The 21,311-nt window shown below is 37.6% G+C and overlaps 1 protein-coding gene across 8 annotated transcripts in view; it reads right to left on the bottom strand.

Annotated features, from left to right (window-relative positions):
* LMNTD1 (lamin tail domain containing 1) overlaps nucleotides 1-20,501 on the bottom strand; it is a 72,242-nt gene extending 51,741 nt beyond the window's left edge. For 6 of the 8 annotated variants that reach the window (XR_013179594.1, XM_077170338.1, XM_077170336.1 and 3 more), the window contains exons 1-3: nucleotides 20,365-20,501; nucleotides 20,068-20,187; nucleotides 17,724-17,959 (exon numbers count right to left, since the gene is read on the bottom strand). Coding sequence is in view for 7 of the 8 variants with exons in the window: in XM_077170338.1 (XP_077026453.1) it covers nucleotides 17,724-17,959; nucleotides 20,068-20,156 (325 nt within the window). In the remaining variant the exon portion in view is untranslated. Of the gene's footprint in view, nucleotides 1-17,723; nucleotides 17,960-20,067; nucleotides 20,188-20,265 lie in introns of all 8 variants that reach the window. The other 2 variants (XM_077170335.1, XM_077170339.1) reach the window with 2 other exon arrangements.
* Nucleotides 20,502-21,311: the final 810 nt, after the last annotated feature.

The raw sequence follows: 21,311 nt of genomic DNA on the forward strand, positions 1-21,311 counted from the left end.
CTTTTTTCTCTGCTTCTACAAAATTCTATTCTTTATACTTTTTTTTTTAACAGAGGCAAGGGTATTTTTTTTCTTTGTACATTTTACTGTCACTGCCAAATTCTCAAATAGGATAATGAGAAATTCTAAAACCAAATCTATTAAACAGCAACCAGTAAGTGAATATTATTAGTGACTACTGAATTCCTAGAGATTACTAGTTATATTAAACTATCAATTATATTATCATAGTGACTATTAAACTCATTAGTTGTACGAGTAGAAGCACCATAAGCATTTGAGTAGATACATCTGAGTCTCTTAAATTTGAACATGATATATATACATATGGCTTTATACTATTTCGTATTAGCTATTCTTCTTAAATTGCTAGCCAAAAATTAAAGCTTCGGATGAGTCCTTTCCTACCAACAGTTAATTATTTTGCCAGGTAAAGACCTAAACTTCCGTAGAATCTGTGTAGGCATTGTTTTATTTTTCTAAGAAAGTATTTTAACTGATTAGAGGAAGTTTAGTTTAATACTTTATTAGAAAGATAAAGCAATGCCTAATCAGATTCTAATATTTTCTCAGAAGTTTGCCCTTTTGAGACTCTCATTAATAAGATTCAAATACTAAATAGGTTTCATGAGTTTTTACAGGAAGAACCATGCTGCATAAGTCTAGAAACATGTCTGAAGAGACAGCTACACTACAAAGAGGTAGGACAGTGAAGTGGTCACTTTTCCTCTACATAAAATACTACTTGTGTAAGGAACCAGAGGACTGAAGATAATGTTTAGTGCGTTGTGTGATGTCTGGTATTTTGCATGTACTCAATAAATTGTAGCTATTATTACAACACTGGGATTTTGTTTACCATGAGAACCTGGTGGTCCAAACTCATCAGAGTGAACTAAAGTTTGCTTTAGATTCTTGTTATCTTAAACAAAATCAAAACAAGGTAAAAGAAGGATAGGAATCCTCAAAATATTATGTTTAGAAGGAACTTTAAAATTAAATTAGTTCATTCCAGTCAAATGAGTATTTAAATTCATAAATTCTTTTGGGAAAAGAAAATATACAATATCCTTCTCCACCGTTCATTTTGAGACCTGAAAGTGTTTGTATTCCAAAAGGAAAGAAGACATTAATTTTGGTTCAAGTTGTTATTTCATCTAGAGAAGTAGAGATAGAAATAAGTTTCAATGGACCCAGATGTCTATTTGCAGAAGCAAAATCTACAGTACCTGAAAGAGAAGACATCTAAACTCAGCACTTATTTTGCAAGGGGAAGGCACTATATTTAGCTGTCCTCCAACACTTGGAGCTTTCACAGTTTCATTCAAATGCATGATGATATAAAAAATCATGGAAAGTCTTCCCTCTCTGCATCTAAATTTTTTATTTGTATTTTTAAGCACATGGGTTTTGATCACTGCATAAAAGCCAGCGTAAACTAAGGAGTTTTTTGGAAAAATTTTCCTAAACATAAGATGGTAGAGGAAAATGGAGACACAAAATGGTATTGGGGGTGTTTTTCCTACCATTTTTTTTTTTTTAAAAACTTCTGTCTCTTCTCTTACAAAAATTTTTTGGCCTTTTTAAACCATTTTTTAATCGGACAATTCAGTGACATTAATTACATTCACAACACTGTGCAGCCATCACTACTATTTCCCATATTTCCATTGCACCAAACATACTCAACCCATTAAGAAGCAAATTGCCATTGCCTTCTGCCCCTATTTGGTAATTTATACTCTATTTTTTGTTTCTATGGATTTGCTTATATAAATGGAATACATTATATGTCTTTTTGTGTCTGGCTTCACTTCCAATAATGTTTTTAAGTTTCATCCATCTTGTAGCTGTATCAGAACTTTCCCCTTTTTACGGCTGAATAATATTCCATTCTACAGATATATCACATTTGTATATCCATTCATCTGTTGAAAAACTTGAGTTGTTCCCAACTTTTAGCTATTGAAAATAATGCTGCTATGGACACTAAAGTAAAAGCATCTGCTTGAATCCCTGTTTTCAATTCTTTGGTGTATATACCTAGAAGTGGGTTGTTGAGTCATATAATAATTCTTTCCTTATCTGTCTGAGGAATTGGAAAACTGCAAGTCTTTACAGTCCCACCAAAAATGAACAAATGTTCATATTTCTCCATATCATCTACAACACTTGCTATTTTTTTTTTCTGTTGTTGTTTGTTCTGTTTTTAAATAGCAGCCACTTTATTGGGTGTGAGATGCTATCTCATGGTCGTATGGATTTGCATTTCCTCTATGACTAGTGATGTTGAACATATTTTCATACAATTTTTAAATATATATATATTTTGAAGAATATTCAAGTCTTTTGGCTATTTTAAATTGGGTTCTTTTTTTGTTGTTGAGCTGTAGGATTTTTTATTTATTCTGGATATTGAGCCCTTATTGGAAATGTGTTTTCCAAATATTTTCTCTCACTCTGTAAGTTGTCTTTTACTTTCATGATGATGTCCTTTGATGCCCAAAAGTTTTCAATTTTGATGAAGCCACATTAATCTACTTTTTGTTGATCATGAACTTGGCATAGTGTCTAAGAAACCATTGCCTAACACAAGGTCCTGAAGATGCCTCCATATGATTAGTTCTAGGATTTTGATAGTCTTGGTTCTTATATTTACAGTTTTGATCCAAGTTAAGTTTTGTATATGGTGTGAGGTAGGGGTTCATCTTCACTCTTTACCATATGGATATCCAGTTATCCCATTACCATTTGTTGAAGAGACTATTCTTTCTTAATTTGCTGATTGGTATCCAAGTAAAAAATCAACTGGTTATAGATAACATGGGTTTATTTTTGAATTCTCACTTTGATTTCATTGGTCTAAACATCTATCCTTGTGCTATGCTGTTTTGATTACTGTAGCTTTGTAATAAGTTTTTAAATTGAGACCTGTGAGTCCTCAAATTATGTTCTTCTTTTTTAAGAAAGTTTGGCTATTTGGGGCCCCTTAATATTCCATATAAATTTGATTATTGGCTTTTCATTTCTGCCAAGAAAGGTTTTGGAATTTTTGCTGGCATTGTGTTGGATCTGTAATTCACTTTGGGTATACTTGACATCCTAAAAGAGTTTTGTCTTCCAATCTGTAAATGTGATGGTCCGTCTATTTATTTAGGTCTTTGATTTCTTTAAACAATGTTCTTTAGTTTTCTTTTTAAATTTTTTATGCAATTTTATTGAGATATTTTCACATACCATATAATCATTCAAACTGTACAATCAGTGGTTCACAGAATAATCATACAGTTGTGCATTTATCACCCCACAATAAATTTTGAATATGCTCATTATTCCAAAAACAATACAAATAAAAATTAAAAAATAAAAATAAATCTACCCAAAACATCCCATACCCCTTATCCTCTGCTATAATTTATTTATTTTTGTCTTTAATTTCTTACTCATCTCTCCATACACTGGATAAAGGGAGTGTAAGTAACAAGTGTTTCACAATCACATGATCACACCAAAAAGCTATATGGTTATACAATCATCTTCAATAATAAAGGCTACTGAATCACAGTTCAACAGTTTCAGGTATCTCCTTCTAGCTATTCTAATACACTAAAAACTAAAAAGGGGTATCTATGTAATGCATAAGAATAACCTCAGAATGACCTTTCAACTCTATTTGAAATCTCTCAGCCACTGAAATTTTATTTTATTTCATTTCTCTTCTCCATTTTGGTCAAGAAGTCTTTCTTAAGTCCCCAACACCAGGTCCAGACTCACCCCAGGAGTCATATCTCATGCTACACCCATGAAGGACATGTCCCATGTAGGGGGGGAGGGCAATAAGTTTATCTGCAGAGCTGGCATAGAGAGAGAGGCCACACCTGAGCCACAAAGGATGTTCTCTGGAGATGACTCAGACATAATTATAAGTTGGTTTAGCTTCTTCTTTGCAGGAGTAAGATTCATAAAGGCAAGCTATTAAATAGTAGTCCCCAATGCTTGTGAGACTATCAGGAATTCCCCAACTGGTGAAGTTTAATATTTACACTTTTTTCCAAGTCTCTCAAGGGGACTTGGCAAATACTGTTTTATTTTCTGCTCAAATTACCCTGGGATGTATCAGGACAGCACACAAACCTGTACAAACGAATAAGATCTCACTCCCTATTCAAGATTGCATGTAATTTCGATGTTTGAATAAACAGACCATACAAGTTAGATTGTGTGCACCAAAAATATAAATTTTGCACCAAATAAACATCTCTTCCTTTGGTCTCACACAGAAGGTTAAGTTTTAAAACACAGTCAATATTATCCTTTACTGTTTAGTCTGATTTACCTTAGTCCTAACTTACTCTTAGCTTTATTCATCTGTAATTGAAGTCTGATCTTGTTTTCAGCTTTATAGCAGTTGGTGTATGGGGTTATACTGATTTTCATTGCTACAGAACTCTAGTTCTGAATCTCAGATGTCATACAGATATCCAAAGTTCCAGGGCATGATCAAGTTATATACGAAGAGATCAGCATCTCAGAATTTACAAATAATCATTACAACTCAGGAATAGTTGAGATGCTATAACAGTTTACAATCTGGGAACTTTTACAAAAGCCTTCCCCTGATAACCTATACTCTTGAATTTAATTACCAGAGCTTGCACATTGTAGCTAGTCCTTATTAGTGAGGCATTTTAATGTTTGTCTTGTAGTTTCTGTCTCATTTCATTCAACATACTGTCCTCAAGATTCATTCACCTCGTTGCATGCCCCACAACTTCATTCCTTCTTGTAGCCACTCAATATTCCATTGTATATATTCAGCACAGTTCACCCTTCCATTCATCAGTTAATGTACCCTTAGGCCACCTCAATCCATTGCAAACTGTGAATACTGCCACCATAAAAACTAGTGTGCAAATAACCATTCATGTCCCTGCTTTCAGTTCTTCCAAGCATATACCTAATAACAGGGTTCCAGTCTCCTGTGCAGCCATCACACTGCCATCCAGAAGGGCTGTTCCATTCTACTTCCTTGCCAATAGTGAATAGGTATATCTCTCTCTCCAGATTTTCTCCAGCACTTGTATCTTTCTGTTTATTTTAAAAGTTTTATTCACACACCATACAATCCATCGTAAATAAACAATCAGTGGTTTTCAGTATAATCACACTGTTATACCTACACCACCACAATTTACATGAGGACATTTCCATTTCTTTCAGAAAAAATGATAATAAAAGAAAATAAAAAGGAGAAACACTACCACCACCACCAAGAATCCCATACCCATACCCAATATGCCCCCCTTATTGACATTTAGCTTGGGTATTTTGCCTTTGTTACATTTAATGAAAGCATATTACAATGTTACTGTTAACTATAGACCCTAGTTTCCATTGATTGTGTTTTTTCCACATACCATCCCATTTTCAACACCTTGCAATGTTGACATTTGTTTGTTCTCACTCATGTAAAAACATTCTTCTTTGTACATTTAATCACCATCTTTGTCCATTGTATGTTTCACTAAGTTTTACAATCCCCGTCTTTATCCTCTATCTTTCCTTCTAGTGTCATACATGCTCTCTGCCTTCCCCTTTCAACCACACTCACACTCAGCTTTGTTCAGTGTACTTATATTATTGTGCTCCCATCAGATAGTCTTGTGTTATCAATTTCTGGATCTTTTCAATCAATCCTATCGAACATTTTGTATACCTTCGGCAACAAATGCCCAATCTCTATCCTTGTTCTACCTCCTGAGAAACTGAATTCTCAACTTTAAGTGTAAAAATTTGCTCATTAATTTTAGTTCATAATAGTCAGATCATACAGTACTTGTTCTTTTGTTTTTGGCTAATTTCGCTCTAGATAATATCCTCAAGGTTCATCCATATTGCTGCATGCATCATGACTTTATCCTGTACTCTTACTGATGGTCTTCATTTCTGTTCTCTTCTCCAAACCTCACTCTCCTGTTGTTTCCTATCTCCAGCAGTGCTCCCTTTAGTATTTCTTGTAGAGCATGTCTCTTGTTCAGAAACTTTCTCAGTATCTGTCTGAAAATATTTTAAACTCTCCCTCATTTTTTGGGGGGGGGGGGGTGCATGTTCCGGGAATTGAGTTTGGGTCTCCTGCATGGCAGGTGAGTGTTCTACCTCGGAACCACCTCTCTCTCCTTTTATTTTTTTTCACATGGGCAAGCACCAGGAATTGAATTCGGGCTCTGGCATGGCAGGTGAGAATTCTGCCACTGAGCCACCATTGCACCACCCTCTCCCTCACTTTTGAAAGACAGTTTTGCCAGATATAGAATTTTTGTTTGGCAGTTTTCTCTTTCAATATCTTAAATATATCATACCATTGCCTTCTCATTTCCATGGTGTGGTAGTTAGATTAGTTGTCAACTTGGCCAGGTGAAGAACCTAGTTCTGTTGCTGTGGACATGAGCCAATGGTAGGTGAATCTCATCTGTTGCTAATTATATCTGCAGTCGGCTGGAGGCGTGTCTGCTGCAATGAGTGACGTTTTGACTTAATTGGCTGGTGCTTAAATGAGAGAACGCAATGTAGCACAGCCAAGCAGCTTGGCATTCCTCATCTCAGCACTTGCAGCTCAGCCCAGGCCTTTGGAGATGCAGAAAGAAGTCACCCCGGGGAAAGTTGTTGGAACCCAGGGGCCTGGAGAGAAGACCAGCAGAGACCATCTTGTGCCTTCCACGTAAGAAAGAACCTCAGTGGAAAGTTAGCTGCCTTTCCTCTGAAGAACCAACAAAATAAATCCCCTTTTATTAAAAGCCAATCCGTCTCTGGTGTGTTGCATTCCGGCAGCTAGCAAACTAGAACACATGGCTTCTGATGAGAAATCCACCCATAGTTTTATTGACCTTCCCTTTTATGTGATGGATCATTTTTTTCTTGCTGCTTTCAGAATTCCGTTTTTGTCTTTCACATTTGACAATCTGAATGGTGTTTTTGGAGTCGGTCTTAGATCTATTCCATTTGGGATATGCTGTATTTCTTGGATCTGTAATTTTATGTCTTTCATAAGAGATGGGAAATTTTCAGGGATTATTTCCCCCATTATTTTTTCTGCCCCCTTTCCCTTTTTTTTCTCCTTTTGGGACACCCATAACACGTGCTTCATTTTGACATTCAATTCCATGAAACCCTGCTCATATTTTTCCATTCTTTCCCCTATCTGTTCTTTTTGTGTGTAGGATTTCAGATGTCCTGTCCTCTAGGTCACTAATCCTTTCTTCTGCCTCTTTAAATCTGCTGTTGTAAGTCTCCACTGTATTTTTCATCTTTTCTATTGTGCTATTTTTCATCTTTTCTATTGTGCCTTTATTCTCATAAGTTCTACCACTTTATTTTTCAAGCTTTCAAGTTCTTCTTTATGGCCACCAATGTCTTCTTTATGGTCTTCATCTCTTTTGCCATATCTTCCCTCAACTCATTGACTTTATTTTTTAGTTTATTTGGTATGTTTGTTTGAACAGCCTTAATTAGTTGTTTCAACTCCTGTCATTCATTTAATGTGTTAGCTTGTTCCTCAGACTGGGCCATATCTTTTTTTTCCTGGCATGACTCATAATTTTTGCTGGTATCTGGGCATCTAATTTCTTTGATTAGTTTATTCTGGAGTTTTTTTTTTTTTTTTTCACTCTTTTGCATAGGGTTTTCTTGTTGGTTGGCTTTGTTCTAACTGTTCTTTGGCATTCAGTTCAACTTATTCTAAATGTCTAGCATGACTTCTGTTTGATGGATAATACTTTTTCAGCTCTTGTTTTTCTGATTCTTGCTCTGCCCATATGGAACCTTTTTTTTGAGGAGGGTCTCCCCATATATGACTAACCCCAATCAGGTTTTCTCAGACCAGAAAGGTCCAGGTCTCAGGAAAAGGGTATAATGATATTGAATTTCCCTGAGGATGAGATCCAGCAGGTTGTGAAGCCTCTAGATTCTCGGCTTTTCCTAGCCTTCCAAGCAGCTGGTGCTTGCTAGCCCAGAGCTCCCCACCAGCATAAAGTGGTGTGGTGTCTTTAATTCTGAACTGCCCTGTCCCTGACAGGGGTGTGACTGAGATAGGGCTGGTTAAGCTGTTTCTGTTTTCTAGTCCCTGGGGTCTGAAGTCTCTTAATAAGAGTTACCACCTGAGCTGGGCCCACTCCTCCATTTTCTGGGAAAGATATGCTCTTTAAGAAATTTTCTGCCTCACATGATTAGTTTATTTGTCCTCAGACCTATCTTACTCTGTGCTACATGGGTCAGTGCTGAGAATTGAAAATTCCTAAGGCTTTCTGTAATGAGTTACTAAGAATAGTTTTTAAAAACTTCCTTTTCAGAGCCAGTCTCCACCCCCCAAGGTATGCCACTCAAGAACCAGAGTTGTTACCTGCTCTATGTGCCCCTTTTCTTGGGGTACTGCCTTTTTCCAGTATTCTGAGTTCAGCTGACTCCAAAAGCCTTTATTTCCCCCCTTCAATCAACCCCACCTGCTCTCTGCCAGGAGCGACCTCAGGGTTCCTTTCCTGCTTGCTCTGGGTTCATCTGAGCTCAGATGCTATATTCAGTAGTGTGAATTTGTAAATTAAAACCACAATTGGAGCTTGGTTGAGCTATCCTCCCTTGCTCCTAGTAGGTACTGCTTTTTCCCTTGGAGAAGTATCTCCAACACAGCCTGCCATGCCAGTGGGGGAGTGGCACCAGCCTGCACAGTTTGGGGGCTTTACTTATAGTTCTGTACTGTGATCTCAGTCCTTCCTCCCATTTCAGACTGGAATATGATGTGTGTCCAGTCACACATGTCCCCCAAACAGTAGTTCCAGAGAGTTCCTGGCTATTTACTAGCTGCTGTAGAGGACTAATTAAATTCCACACCTCCCTACACCACCATCTTCCTGCAGTTTTCGGTGTACAAGTTCTTTACATACTTGGATATATTTGTTCCTATACATTTCTATTAGTTGCTATTGTAAATGGATTTTTTCTTGATTTCTTCTTTAGATTGATCTTATACCTTGCCACTTTGCTGAATTTGTTTTTTAGCTCCCGTAGCTTTGTTGTGTATTTTTCTACGATTCTCTTTTTAATTGGGTCATGTTTCTGCAAATAGGGAAAGTTTTACTTCCTCCTTTCTGATTTGGAAAGAAAAAGAAACTTTTATTTCTTTTTATTACCCAATTGCTTTGTCTAGAATTTCCAGTACAATATCCAAAGAAAACAGTGGTGACAGTGGAAATCCTTGTTTTGTTCCTCATATTAGGTGGAAAGCACTCAATCTTTCACCACTGATGTTAATGGGATTTCATATATGACCTCTATCATGCTGAGAAAGTTTAATTCTATTCCTGGTTTTCTTGGTGTTTTTAGCAAGAAGGGGTGCTGGATTTTGTAAAATGCCTTTTATGAATCAGTTGAGATGGTCATGTAATTTTTTCCTTGATCATATTAATGTGATGTTTTACATATATTGATTTTATGTTGAACTACCCTTATACCTGGGATAAATTCCACTTGACAATGGTACGTGATTATTTTAATGTGCTATTGGATTTGGTTCATTTGTATTTATTTGGAGATATTTGCAGCTATATGCATAACAGGTATCGGTTTGTAATTTTCTTTTTTTTTTCTGGTATCTTTATCTAGCTTTGGTATTAGGATGATATTGACATCACAATGAGTTAGGAAGTGCTCCTTCCCCCTTTAATTTTTGGATGAGTTTGTGTAGGATTGGTATTAATAATTGGAATGTTTGGTAAAATTTGCCAAATGAAGCCACAGGTCCTAGACTTTTCTCTGTTGGGAAATTTTTGATTACTGCTTCAATCACTTTAATTTTTATTGGTCTATTGGGTACTTCTATTTGTTTGCTTGTTTTTTGGCATGGGCAAGCACTGGGAATCAAACCCGGGTCTCCAACATGGCAGGTGAAAACTCTGCCTGCTGAGCCACTGTGGCCCACCCCTTCTATTTCTTTTTGAGTCAGTATAGGTATTTGTGTGTTCTAAGAATTTGACCATTTCATCTAGGTTATGTAATTTCTTATAAGGGTATAAGTTCTGTTTTGCTCTTATCATTTCTTATATCCTTGTAATCTTTTTTATTTCTGTTGGGTCATAGTAATTGTCCCCCTCCCATTTCTAGTTTTAGTTATTCACATCCTCTTTTTTCCTTTGCCAATCTAGCTAAGAATTTCTCAATTTTATTGACCTATTCAAAGAGCTAACTATTGGTTTTGCTCAGTCTCTCCTTTGCTTTTTTCTCTATTTTATTTATCTGTACTCTAATCTTTGTTAGTCTGTTCTCTCTGCTCATTTTGGATTTAACTTTGCTCTTCCTTTTCCAGATCCTCCATTGAGGTTAATTCTCTTGTTTTACATTTTTATGTTTTAATGTAAGCATTGGGGCTATAAAATTTCCTCTCAGTATTGCCTTTGCTGAATCCCGGAAATTTTGGTATGTCATGTTTTCCTTTTCTTTCATCTTATTGTATTTCCTAATTTCCTTTATGAGTTCTTCTTTGACCCATTGGTTGTTTAAGAGTACATTGTTCAATTTCCATTTAAAGTAACTCATAATGCAGGACTTTTTTCTGCCATTTTGCTGGTTGGTCTTTGCAATTTTTCTGCTCTACTTTACCTCCATTGTGTAGTCGTAGTCCTATTTCCCCCAATAGTCAGGATCAATCACCCCAGCCAATAATGTAACCCCCTTCTTGGCTTATTGATCCAGGGGCATGAGTAGCCCAAAGTGACCAGGTGGCAGTCTTAGATTCCAGTTTGATGGAATCGTTGTTGTTTCGCCTGGTGGAAGCACTCCCCCTTTTGGAACTAAAACCTGAAGACCAGCAGAGTTCAGGGTTGCAGGGACAGGAAGCAAACATTTTCACAGTGGATCACTAGGGGTAATAGCGAGTAGTTCCACTCCCATTTCCAGACAACACCCAGCTCATGATAGGCAATTCAGGTCTCATGGTAACTTGGCCCAAGGTTAAGCATTTGGTCTCTACTAAGGCCCAGTAGCAGGCCAAAAGCTGTTTCTCACAAGGAGAGTGGCTATCTGCACCAGATGATAATGCTTTGCTCCAAAATCCTAAGGGTCTGTGTTGTGATTCTCCTATAGTGGCCTGCCAAAGGCTCCAAACAGCATCTCTATTTGCCACTGACACTTCCAGCACCATTGAATGTGCTGGATCATATGGTCCAAGTGGCAGAGCAGCGTGTACAGCAGCCTGGACCTGTCGCAGAGTCTCCTCTTGTTCAGGTCCCCACTCAAAATAAAGCAGCTTTTCTGGTCACTCAATAAATGGGCCAGAGCAGCACATCCAAATGAGGAATATGTTGCCATCAAAATCCAGAGACCAACTAGTATTGTGACTCTTGGTCATGGGAGGGGCCAGATGCAGCAACTTATCCTTCACCTTAAAAGGGATATCTTGACATGCCCCACACCACTGAACACCTAGAAATTTCACTGAGTGGAAGGTCTCTATGATTTTGTTGGATTTATCTCCCACACAAATGCCTTACCAGTAAGTCTAGAGTAGTTGCTACTTCTTTCTCACTAGGTCCAATCAACATGAGATCATCAATATAATGGACCAGTGTGATGTCTTGTGGAGGGAGAAATGATCAAGTTCCCTGTGGACAAGATTATGACATAGGGCCAGAGAGTTGATATACCCCTGAGGTAGGATAGTGAAAGTATATTGCTGACCTTGCCAGCTGAAAGCAAACTGTTTTTGGTGTTCCTTACTAACAGCTATTGAGAAAAAAGCATTTGCCAGATCAATATCTACATACCAGGTACCACAGGATACATTGATTTGCTCAAGCAATGATATCACATCTGGAACAGCAGCTGCTATTGGAGTTACTACCTAGTTGAGCTTATGATAATCCACTGTCATTCTCCAAGACCTATCTGTTTTCTGCATAGGCCAAACAGGAGAGTTGAATGGGGATGTGGTGGGAATCACCACTCCTGCATCCTTCAAGTCCTTAAGAGTGGCAATAATCTCTGCAATCCCTCCAGGAATCCAGTATTGTTTCTGATTTACTATTTTGCTAGGTAGGGGCAGTTCTAGTGGCTTCCACTTGGCCTTTCCCAGCATAATAGCCGTCACTGCATGAGTTAGAGAGCCAGTGTGCAGATTCTGCCAGTTGCTCAGTATGTCTATTCCAATTATACATTCTGAAACTGGGAAAATAACTACAGAATGGGTCTGGGGGTCCACTGGACCCACTGTTAGATGGACCTGAGCTAAAACTCCATTGATCACCTGGCCTCCATAAGCAACCCACTTTGACTGGTGGACCAGAGTGATGTTTTGGGTTCCTTGGAATTAATGTCACTTCTGTACCAGTGTCTAATAATCCTGGAAATATCAAATCATTTCCTTTTCCCCAATGCACAGTTACCCTGGTAAAAGACTGTCAGTGTCCTTGGGGAAGGCTTAGAGGAAGATTAACCATATAAATTTGTGGCAGTGTAACAGAGTTCTCCCCCAACAGGACCTGGCCTCCCCTTCGTTCAAGGGGCTCTGGGTCTGTAAATTGTCTCAAGTCTGGAAATTGATTAAAGGGCTGTGACTCTGTGTTTTTGTAATTCAGGTTAAACTTCTGTTCACTTGACCTAGAACTCTTTTGTTTATACAGCTCAAACAAGAATTTAGTAGACTGTCCCTTCTATTGTATTTCTAGGTACCTGTGCTGGTTTGAAAGGAAGTGTGCCCCCTAAGAAAAGCCATGTTTTAATATAAGTCCCATTTCATAAGGTAGAATAATCTGTATTCAACACCATATGTTTGAAACTGATTGGATCATCTCCCTGGTTGATGTGATTTAGTCAAGAATGGTTGTTAAACTGGATTAGGGGATGACATGTCTCCACCCATTTGAGTGGGTCTTGATTAGTTTCTGAAATCCTATAAAAGAGGAAATATTTTGGAGAAGGAGAGATTCAGAGAGAGCAGAGAATGCTGCAGCACCACGAAGCAGAGAGTCCACCAGCCAGTGACCTTTGGAGATGAAGAAGGGAAATGCCTCCCGGGGAGCTTCATGAAACCAGAAGCCAGGAGAGTAAGCTAGCAGATGACGCCGTGACTGCCATGTGCCCTTCCAGCTGAGAGAGAAGCCCTGACTGCGTTCGCCATGTGCCTTTCCAGATGAAAGAGAAACCCTGAACTTCATCGGCCTTCTTGAACCAAGGTATCTTTCCCTGGATGCCTTTGATTGGACATTACTATAGCCTTGTTGTAATTGGGACATTTTCTTGGCCTTAGAACTGTAAACTTGCAACTTATTAAATTTCCTTTGTTAAAAGCCATTCCGGTTTTGGTATATTGCATTCCAGCAGCTAGCAAATTAGAATAGTACCCTATGATTAACTAGCTAATGCCACAAATCTCTGTGCATCAGATTATTTTGACTACTGTTTTGAGTTTGCTGTCTATTATAATAGCCACATCCACCCTATCTTTGGAGATTAAGTGCTGCCACCTGACTTCTACCAACTCAGGATCTGCTCATCCCCATTGTATTTAAGGATTCAGTGACAGCAGTTCCCACAGTAATATTTGACCTACAGAGAAATGCAACTATAGAGCTCTTCAGGAATGATGGTGCTAGTCTCACAAATTTATTTCTTACTGTTCTGGTAAAAGGTACATCCTCCGGACATTCCTGGGGTGTAAGAGCAGGCTTTGCATGAGAAATCCACTCTAACATTCCAATCTCTCTAAGCCTCTGGATCTCCTTATCTACATTATACCAGGGCAGTTCTGGCATTTCAACCTCAGGTAATGTCAGCCATCTTTTGATCCATATTTCAACCAACCATCCAAACAAACTGTTAATGCCTTTTCTAACCCTTGGAGCTATAATACTGAATGCAGAATCTCTGCTTAGTTGGTCCATATCAATAAATTCAGCCTTATCCAGCCTTATATTCCTCCCACCATTATCCCACAACCTTAAAATCTATTGCCACACACATTCCTCTGATTTCTGTCTATATAAATTGGAAAACTCACACCGTTCTTTTGGAGTATAACATACCTCCTCATGTGTGATACTTTGTACCTCACCTTTAGGGTCTGTTGGAACTTTTATTATAGGTCTGGAAGAAATGAGGGGTGGTGGGGGTGGGTCATGAAAAGAACTAGAAATATCTTCCAAGCCATGTGCTTCAGGGCATTCATTTGCAGTTTCATCTGGTGAAGCAGGATTAATCGCTCTAGGGCTAATCCCTTCAGGTGGTGTTTGGGTGGCTAACTCCTCAAGGCAGGCTGGAGGTGGGGCAACATATCCTCAGAGAAGACCATTACAGGGTTATCTAGAGAAGACTCAGCATGACCTTGGGTTTCAACCTTGCCCCCAACATCATTATCAATCCATATGTCGCCATCCCATTTTTCAGGGTTCTATTCCTTTCCAATCAATGCCCTAACTTTAACGGCAGGCACCATGCAAGATTGAGATTTCAATTTGGTTGTAAAGTTGCTACTCTAACAATAAGATTCTGAGCCTGATTTTCAGAGATCTCAAGTCTATGGCTACAGGAAATAAAATTTTCCTTCAGGACACAGGAACATCTACATCTGTCAAATGGTGCTTAAGCTTCTTGTTTGAAGCCTTAAGCCCATCCCTTTCACTCATTAATGTATCCAGTGAATCTCACAACAACCAGCCAACATCTCTATACCTCCTATTTCCACAAAACTCCACAAAGGTTTCAAAAATATTATCCCTCAGAGCCTGGCTTTGTACAAGTAAAGCATTAGAAGAATTGAATGGTGATATTTTGACTATCACTTTTGCCAACTCACTCCATGGATAGACAGTGTCATTCTGATTATGGGAATCAGAGTCCTTAGTGCCTTTGGGTCCAGTCAGAATAGAAAACCATTCATAAAAGCCCATTTTTAAGAGTCTGTTTCTTAAGAACCACTCCTGGTGCCAAATTATATTAGTTAAGGTTCTATAGAGAAACAGAATCAACAGGAAATATTTGTAAATATAAAATTTATAAAAGTGTCTCACATAGCCATAAAATGTAGAATCCAAAATCTGTAGGGCAGGCTATGAAGCTGACAATTCCAATGGAGGGTCTGGATGAACTCCACAGGAGAGGATCGCCAATGAAGCCAGAAGAGAGCCTGTCTCTTCTGAATCCTCCTTAAAAGGCTTCTAGTGATTAGGTTAAGCATCACTCATTGCAGAAGACACTCCTCTTGGCTGATTACAAATGGAATCAGCTGTGGATCGGCTGATGTGGTCATGATTTAATTCTATGAAATGTCCTCATAGCAACAGACAGGCCAGCACTTACTTGCCCAACTAGACAAACAGATACCACCACTTGGCCAAGTTGACACATGAACCTGACCATGACATTCTCTTTCTCTCTGGGATTCACATAATGAATTTCCTAGAATTTTTAATGCTGTCCCACACATCTCTTAAGCTTTGTTTATTTTTTTTCATTCTATTTTCTTTCTGCTCTTCAGCCTGAATCCTTTCAACTGTCTTGTGTCAAGTTTACTGATTCTTTCTTTTGCCAGTCCTAATCTGCTGTTGAAACCCTCTAAGGATTTTTAAATTTTCAGTTATTATGTTGAACTTGAACTCCAGTATTTCCATTTCATTACTTTCCTCTTTTTTTAAAAAACAAATTTCTGTCTCTTCATTGAAATTCTCATATTGTTTAATCAACATTTTCTTCATATTCTTTAATTATTTCTCTGTATTTTCCTTTATCTCTTTGAGACTACTAAAGATCATTTTTATAACATCTTTATCCAGGATCCAAAGTCTGATCTTCTTTGTTGATGGCTTCTGGAATTTTATCTTGTTCTTTTGGATGGACCACAATTTCATGTTTCTTTGTCTTGTAATCTTTTGTTATACATTGTACATTTTAAAGTGCTAATTCTAAGATTTAGTCTGTGAGTTTTCTGTTCTTTAGGTTTGTATCCAGCTAATGATATGAGAGATTTCCTTCAGTGCCAAGAGTTAACAAAACAAACAAGCCAGTGCAAACAACAACAAGAACAACAGAAACACCACTTTTCATAACCTTTGCCAATTGGTTCTGCATTAGCTGGTTTTCTCCTTCAGATTTAAGCTCTCCTCTCAAGAAGACCAGCTTGAGATGAAAGGGCAGTGTCCTTTCCATATGTTCTGGGCCCGTGCCTTGTCCTGTGCTTACATTCACTCCTGGCCTGAGAAATTCTCCCATTTACAGTAATCTGAATATTCCCTCTATTTTCTATGAAATAGATTTCCTTTCCCTCCAAGATGCTATTTGCCCTAGGTGACATTCATTTCATTGTTTCTTACAAAGCGTTTGTTTTTGCAAGCTGCTTCTGCCTGTGGGACAGGTTTGGGAAACAAGCCAGAGACAAGAGCACTAGTTCAATCTTTCAGTCTGCCACCCAATAGACTAAAAACCAACATACAGACACCTGAATATGCATGTAGGGTTATTCTGTTACTTCAGGTACACTGCTATGGACCCACAATGGGAGTATAGATCAGCTCCACAGAGCACCAGGAGGGTAGAAGAGAGACTAGCAAGGTTTTCATGAGCTTTGTCTACCTTTCTAAAGTTGTGCTTCTCTTTACTTGGCATTTTCCAAGTTACTTGCAACTGTTTAACTTTTTCCAGAGTTTTGAGGAAGATGGCTTTTCCAGCGTTTGTTAGTTTTAAAACTATTCTGTGCAGGAACAGGACCCTGGAGGATATTATTCCACCATCTTGGACAACCAGAAGTCTGAAGTTGATATTTGAATCACCATTTTGCAGTTGTGGAAATGAGACTTGGAGACACCAATACCTTACCCAATGTCTTACATTGTAGTGGGTGGAAAAATAGTTTGGACCTAGCTCCTGTGTACAAGTACAGTAGTCTTTTCAGTAAATCATGATAAAATACCCGAAAAACTCCTTTGACATTGTGAGGAACAAATACACCATAGTGTGGGCATTGTTGAGTGCATTTGTGATGGTCAAGTTCATATGTCAACTTGGCTAGAGTATGTTGTCCAGATTTTAGGCTAAATAAGCACTGACATGATTGTTACCGTAAGGATATTTTGTGGATTTAAATTATCAGTCAGTTGATTTCATCTATGGCTGACTATATTTCTAATCAAAGTTTATAAAATAATTTGTCAGGTATTTGGAAATGAAGGACGTTATGCAGATATATCATTCTTACTGCCAGTATTTAATAATCTGAGCAATAACAGAATGTTTCAATCAAGGGAAAGGGCATCTAGAAGTCCTGAATTGCCATTCCAGTCTAGCTTAGTGACCATGGTCCTGATTTGTTAAGCTTCTGTTGGTTTCACTTTCTTCATCTTTATAATGGCCCTTCTGGCTATAGAACTCTGTGCCTTAGTCAGAGGCATTTAATCATTGACTAGCTGTGCTTTGGGATGCTAACTCTACACTTTCGTCCCCCTTTGCATCTTGTTACTTATTGGAAAAATGGCCACCATTAACTATAGCGTGAATAGCATTGTTTAGTTTCTTATATGCATTCATGGTTTTTTTCTTGTGAACTTCTGATTATTTACCCTGGGCTAAGAGAAAATGTAGCTTAAATAAGAAAAATGCAAAATCATTTCTCTCTAAGCCTGAACATTAAAAAATATATATGCTTTGTTTTTAAAATGAATAGTCTAAAAGTATTTGCTAGACATTTTGCTTACCATAGCTACTTCTTGTTCTGGAATGGTTCATTAGACTAGATTTAGAAGGCTTTTGTCCAGTTGTCGGTGTAGTTAAGCTACTCGTCTGAGAACTGAGCAAGTAGTAAGCGAGAGGCATTTCAGAGGATAATGACTGTGATGGCGGCAGTGTTGTGGCATCTGAAGATGTCTTCATCGGAAAAAAATGGACTGAAGATCGCTGCGTCATTTCTGTGGAAATTTCACGTTTTTCTCTTCTGTGTAAAAAAATTATTATAATACACAAATTAAGTCAGTCAAACTGAATAGACTATGAACACAAGAAGAAAGGTTATTGGTATTATCCAGGATTCTGCTTTTTAAAAAGGTGTTATACATATAATGCAATCATAATAAAATTATATATTTCTAATGTTAACAATATAAATAAAACACTTCAGCGTCAGTTTATCATGTGCTTTTCTTTTCTTTTCCTTCTATTTAAAGAGGAATCATTCCTATTGTAGTTATTTTTGAAAATACGTAAAAATAGAAGAAAATAAAAATCACCATAATGCCATCAACTGTAGATTTCCACATCTATTTCTAGGACATTTTGCTGTTCTTACTCAAAATTGAGACACTTTAAGCCCCACTCACCACTTAAATCACATTTTGTCTTTTCATTAACATATGATTATAATTCTTCTTTAATATATCATTGTTTATTATACTCTTTTTCTTCAATTTCTGCTGCTTAAGTAATGTTCCTATATTACTAAAGATTCTATAATTTTGTAGTTCTTTTCCACTTATGTAGTTAGTCTTTTGTGTGTGTTTAGTGTCTCAATTATGAACTAAGCCCTAGAGTCCGAAACCCTTTAGTTCTCTGAAAAACTGGACAAATGGCCAGCTCAGCCAGTTTTTTTCAGGAGCTAAGTATTATGCTTCCACGGATTGTCTCTATGTATATCTCGTTAAGCATAGAACAAAGCTTAACAAGAAGTATTCGCAATCATTTTGTTGTAGAATGTGGAAGTTCTTTCATCAGAAATATTTTATCTGCAGATCTCTGTACTCTGCTTTAAATGAATATACCTCTCAGAAGGTATCTCGTCAAATTTTTATTTACTCAAATGGCATTGACTTGAAAATTACATTATTACTAGCCCAGTGCTTATTAAAAGCTTTCCAACTTAAGCCCTGTGCTGAAAGCTTTGGCCTGGCACTCACTGGCCATTCGTTGATAACTAAAGCACTCACTCATATCAGAAAAGCCCTAACTCATGAAGATTTACTCTTGGGTAAGACTGCAGAGGGGAGAAGGTAGGAGACTAGAGGCGTAGGAGACATGGACTTTCAAATTACAAGAAATTCAGCTCTGTCCAACCTGACACGGGATCATATGATATGCCTGCTTCCTGACTTTAGCTTGAGTAAGCAGGAAAAGTGTTTTCTTTTTCAAAGTTCCTCACATCTGGGTTTCATTGCAGACAAGCTCACTACATTGTTTCAGCATGTTTATTTTATAAGCCCCCATTTTTTTTCCTCCCTCCTGTAAAATAATAGCATTTTCAAATAAATTGATTTCCACAAAAGATTCCCACAAGCCTTTTCTAATGTTTGTGTTCAGAGAAATCTGATCCAGGGGTACATGGCACTCTTATTTTTGTAGGTTAATAAAATAATAATTTATTAATTTAATGTATGTATTTTTGATGTCTGTACATGCTCTTGGAAGGGCTGAAATATTTCAGGAGTTGGCTGGTCTGACATAGCCCATCATCTGAACCTTTGAAATAATCTAACAGACTCCTTTGGGAAGATGAGAGACTTTTCCTGGTCCTTTGTTAGCAAGGTGACATTTCCATTGGCATATGGAATTTTCCAAATTCCTTGGGTGTTCTGCTCTCTCTGTAATTGATTAGCACTAAACCAGGGGAAGCTATAAAAGTTCAGTTCTAGAGTTTCAATATTATTTGGGTCTCTGCTACATTGGGAACAATGACGATCATTTCTCAGATGTTCTTTAAGAATAAATATTAAAGGGTGGACTCGGGCTGAGCAGTAACTATAGGGCATTGAGGTCTAAAAGTAGCAAACGTTTTTGAAATTAATATAGACTTAATACTAGAAGCCATGTTTTAGAAAATATTGGAAAACCAATGCTAATGATTCAGCTGATAGAATGATTTACTTCAGTCATAAAAATAGTGACTTGCAGTATGTATTTAACACACAGCCATTTCCAAAACCAAAATTCTCTAGTAATTCTAGTTTAGTTGTAACTACTTCATAAGGCATTTTAAAAACAAAACAGGTCAAGTATTCCATCATTAGCCCTCTAAAACTCAGACTCTGCTCTCTTCATCTGTGCCATTCTTACTGAGATCGTTTCTCCACTTCATCTTCTTGCTCACAGACTTCACTCAGCTTGGCTGCCAAAGCTTCCGGAAGGGCTTGCTCTTTTTTCATCTTGGCTAGGAGTGAGGTCTTCTTTTGTTTCCTAGGAAGGCAAATCATGACATTAGGAAATGAATAGAGATGAGGTTCAAAGTAGATTTTCTTTTTAAAGTGAACCTACCTGTTACTCCAATGACCTCCAGCCAACTTCAGATTTTGTGATCCCTTTACAAAGCTGGTCTCAGAACCAGGACCTTAATGTGAATTCGTAAGTACTGACCTGGGTCTTGATCCTGGCTAAGGGTGTTAGACAGGTGAAGGTGAAGGTGTGTGGCATTCACTGGAGGCAGCTCAAAAGACAGGGTGGTAACCCAGCAAAGCTCCCTTTAAGATCACAGCTTTCACATCTGGACCACTCTGCCTCTTAGAACACTATGAGGTAATGTCTCCATAGCTACAAAGTTCCAATCTCTGAATAATTACTGTGTTTATTCTAAACCTGCTTTTGCAGTTTGCAGAAAGTAAATAATGTAACTTGCTTTTAGGAGAGTCCTGTCTACACCAGACAGACCTTGCCACCAAAATGTTTGATATCCTACTTTGGATTTCTTTGGGCCAAGACCAGTATTGGGGAGATTAATCACTAGCATCTCCATCTTCCTTCCCTTCCCCCTTCCCTTCCCTTCATGCTCTTTGAACACTTGGAAACAGACTGAAAGCAGGAATAGAAAACTTGTACTTTTAAGACAAAGAAACTTACTGGTGAAATCAAAACCAGAAGACCTAAATTTTTCTCATACTTCTGGATATATAATGATATTAAGGAATAATTATTAAATATTTCTGACATGATAATGGTATTATGATTATGTCTTTTAAAAAAGAGTCCTTATTTTTTAGAGGTATATATTGAAATATTTATAGATACAATCATATAATATCTGGATTTGCTTAAAAAAATAATACAGAGGGTGGGAAGTGGATGAGGATGTGATGAAAACAATAGACTACGACATGATGGGTACATGGTTGATGGATACATGGAGTTTCATTATATATTATGTCTATGTTTTTGGTATTTGGAATTCTTCATAGCAAAAAGGCTAAAATTGGGGAAGGGTCAATGTAGGAAGTCTGAGGGCCATACATTATATAGCATTATCATGTTGGCCATCTCTAGGCTCATGAATGGCAGGATCAAACAAGAGTTGAAAGGGAAAAGTGGTA

This window comes from Tamandua tetradactyla, chromosome 7, assembly GCF_023851605.1.
Source record: "Tamandua tetradactyla isolate mTamTet1 chromosome 7, mTamTet1.pri, whole genome shotgun sequence".
In the NCBI taxonomy this organism is placed as follows: domain Eukaryota; kingdom Metazoa; phylum Chordata; class Mammalia; order Pilosa; family Myrmecophagidae; genus Tamandua; species Tamandua tetradactyla.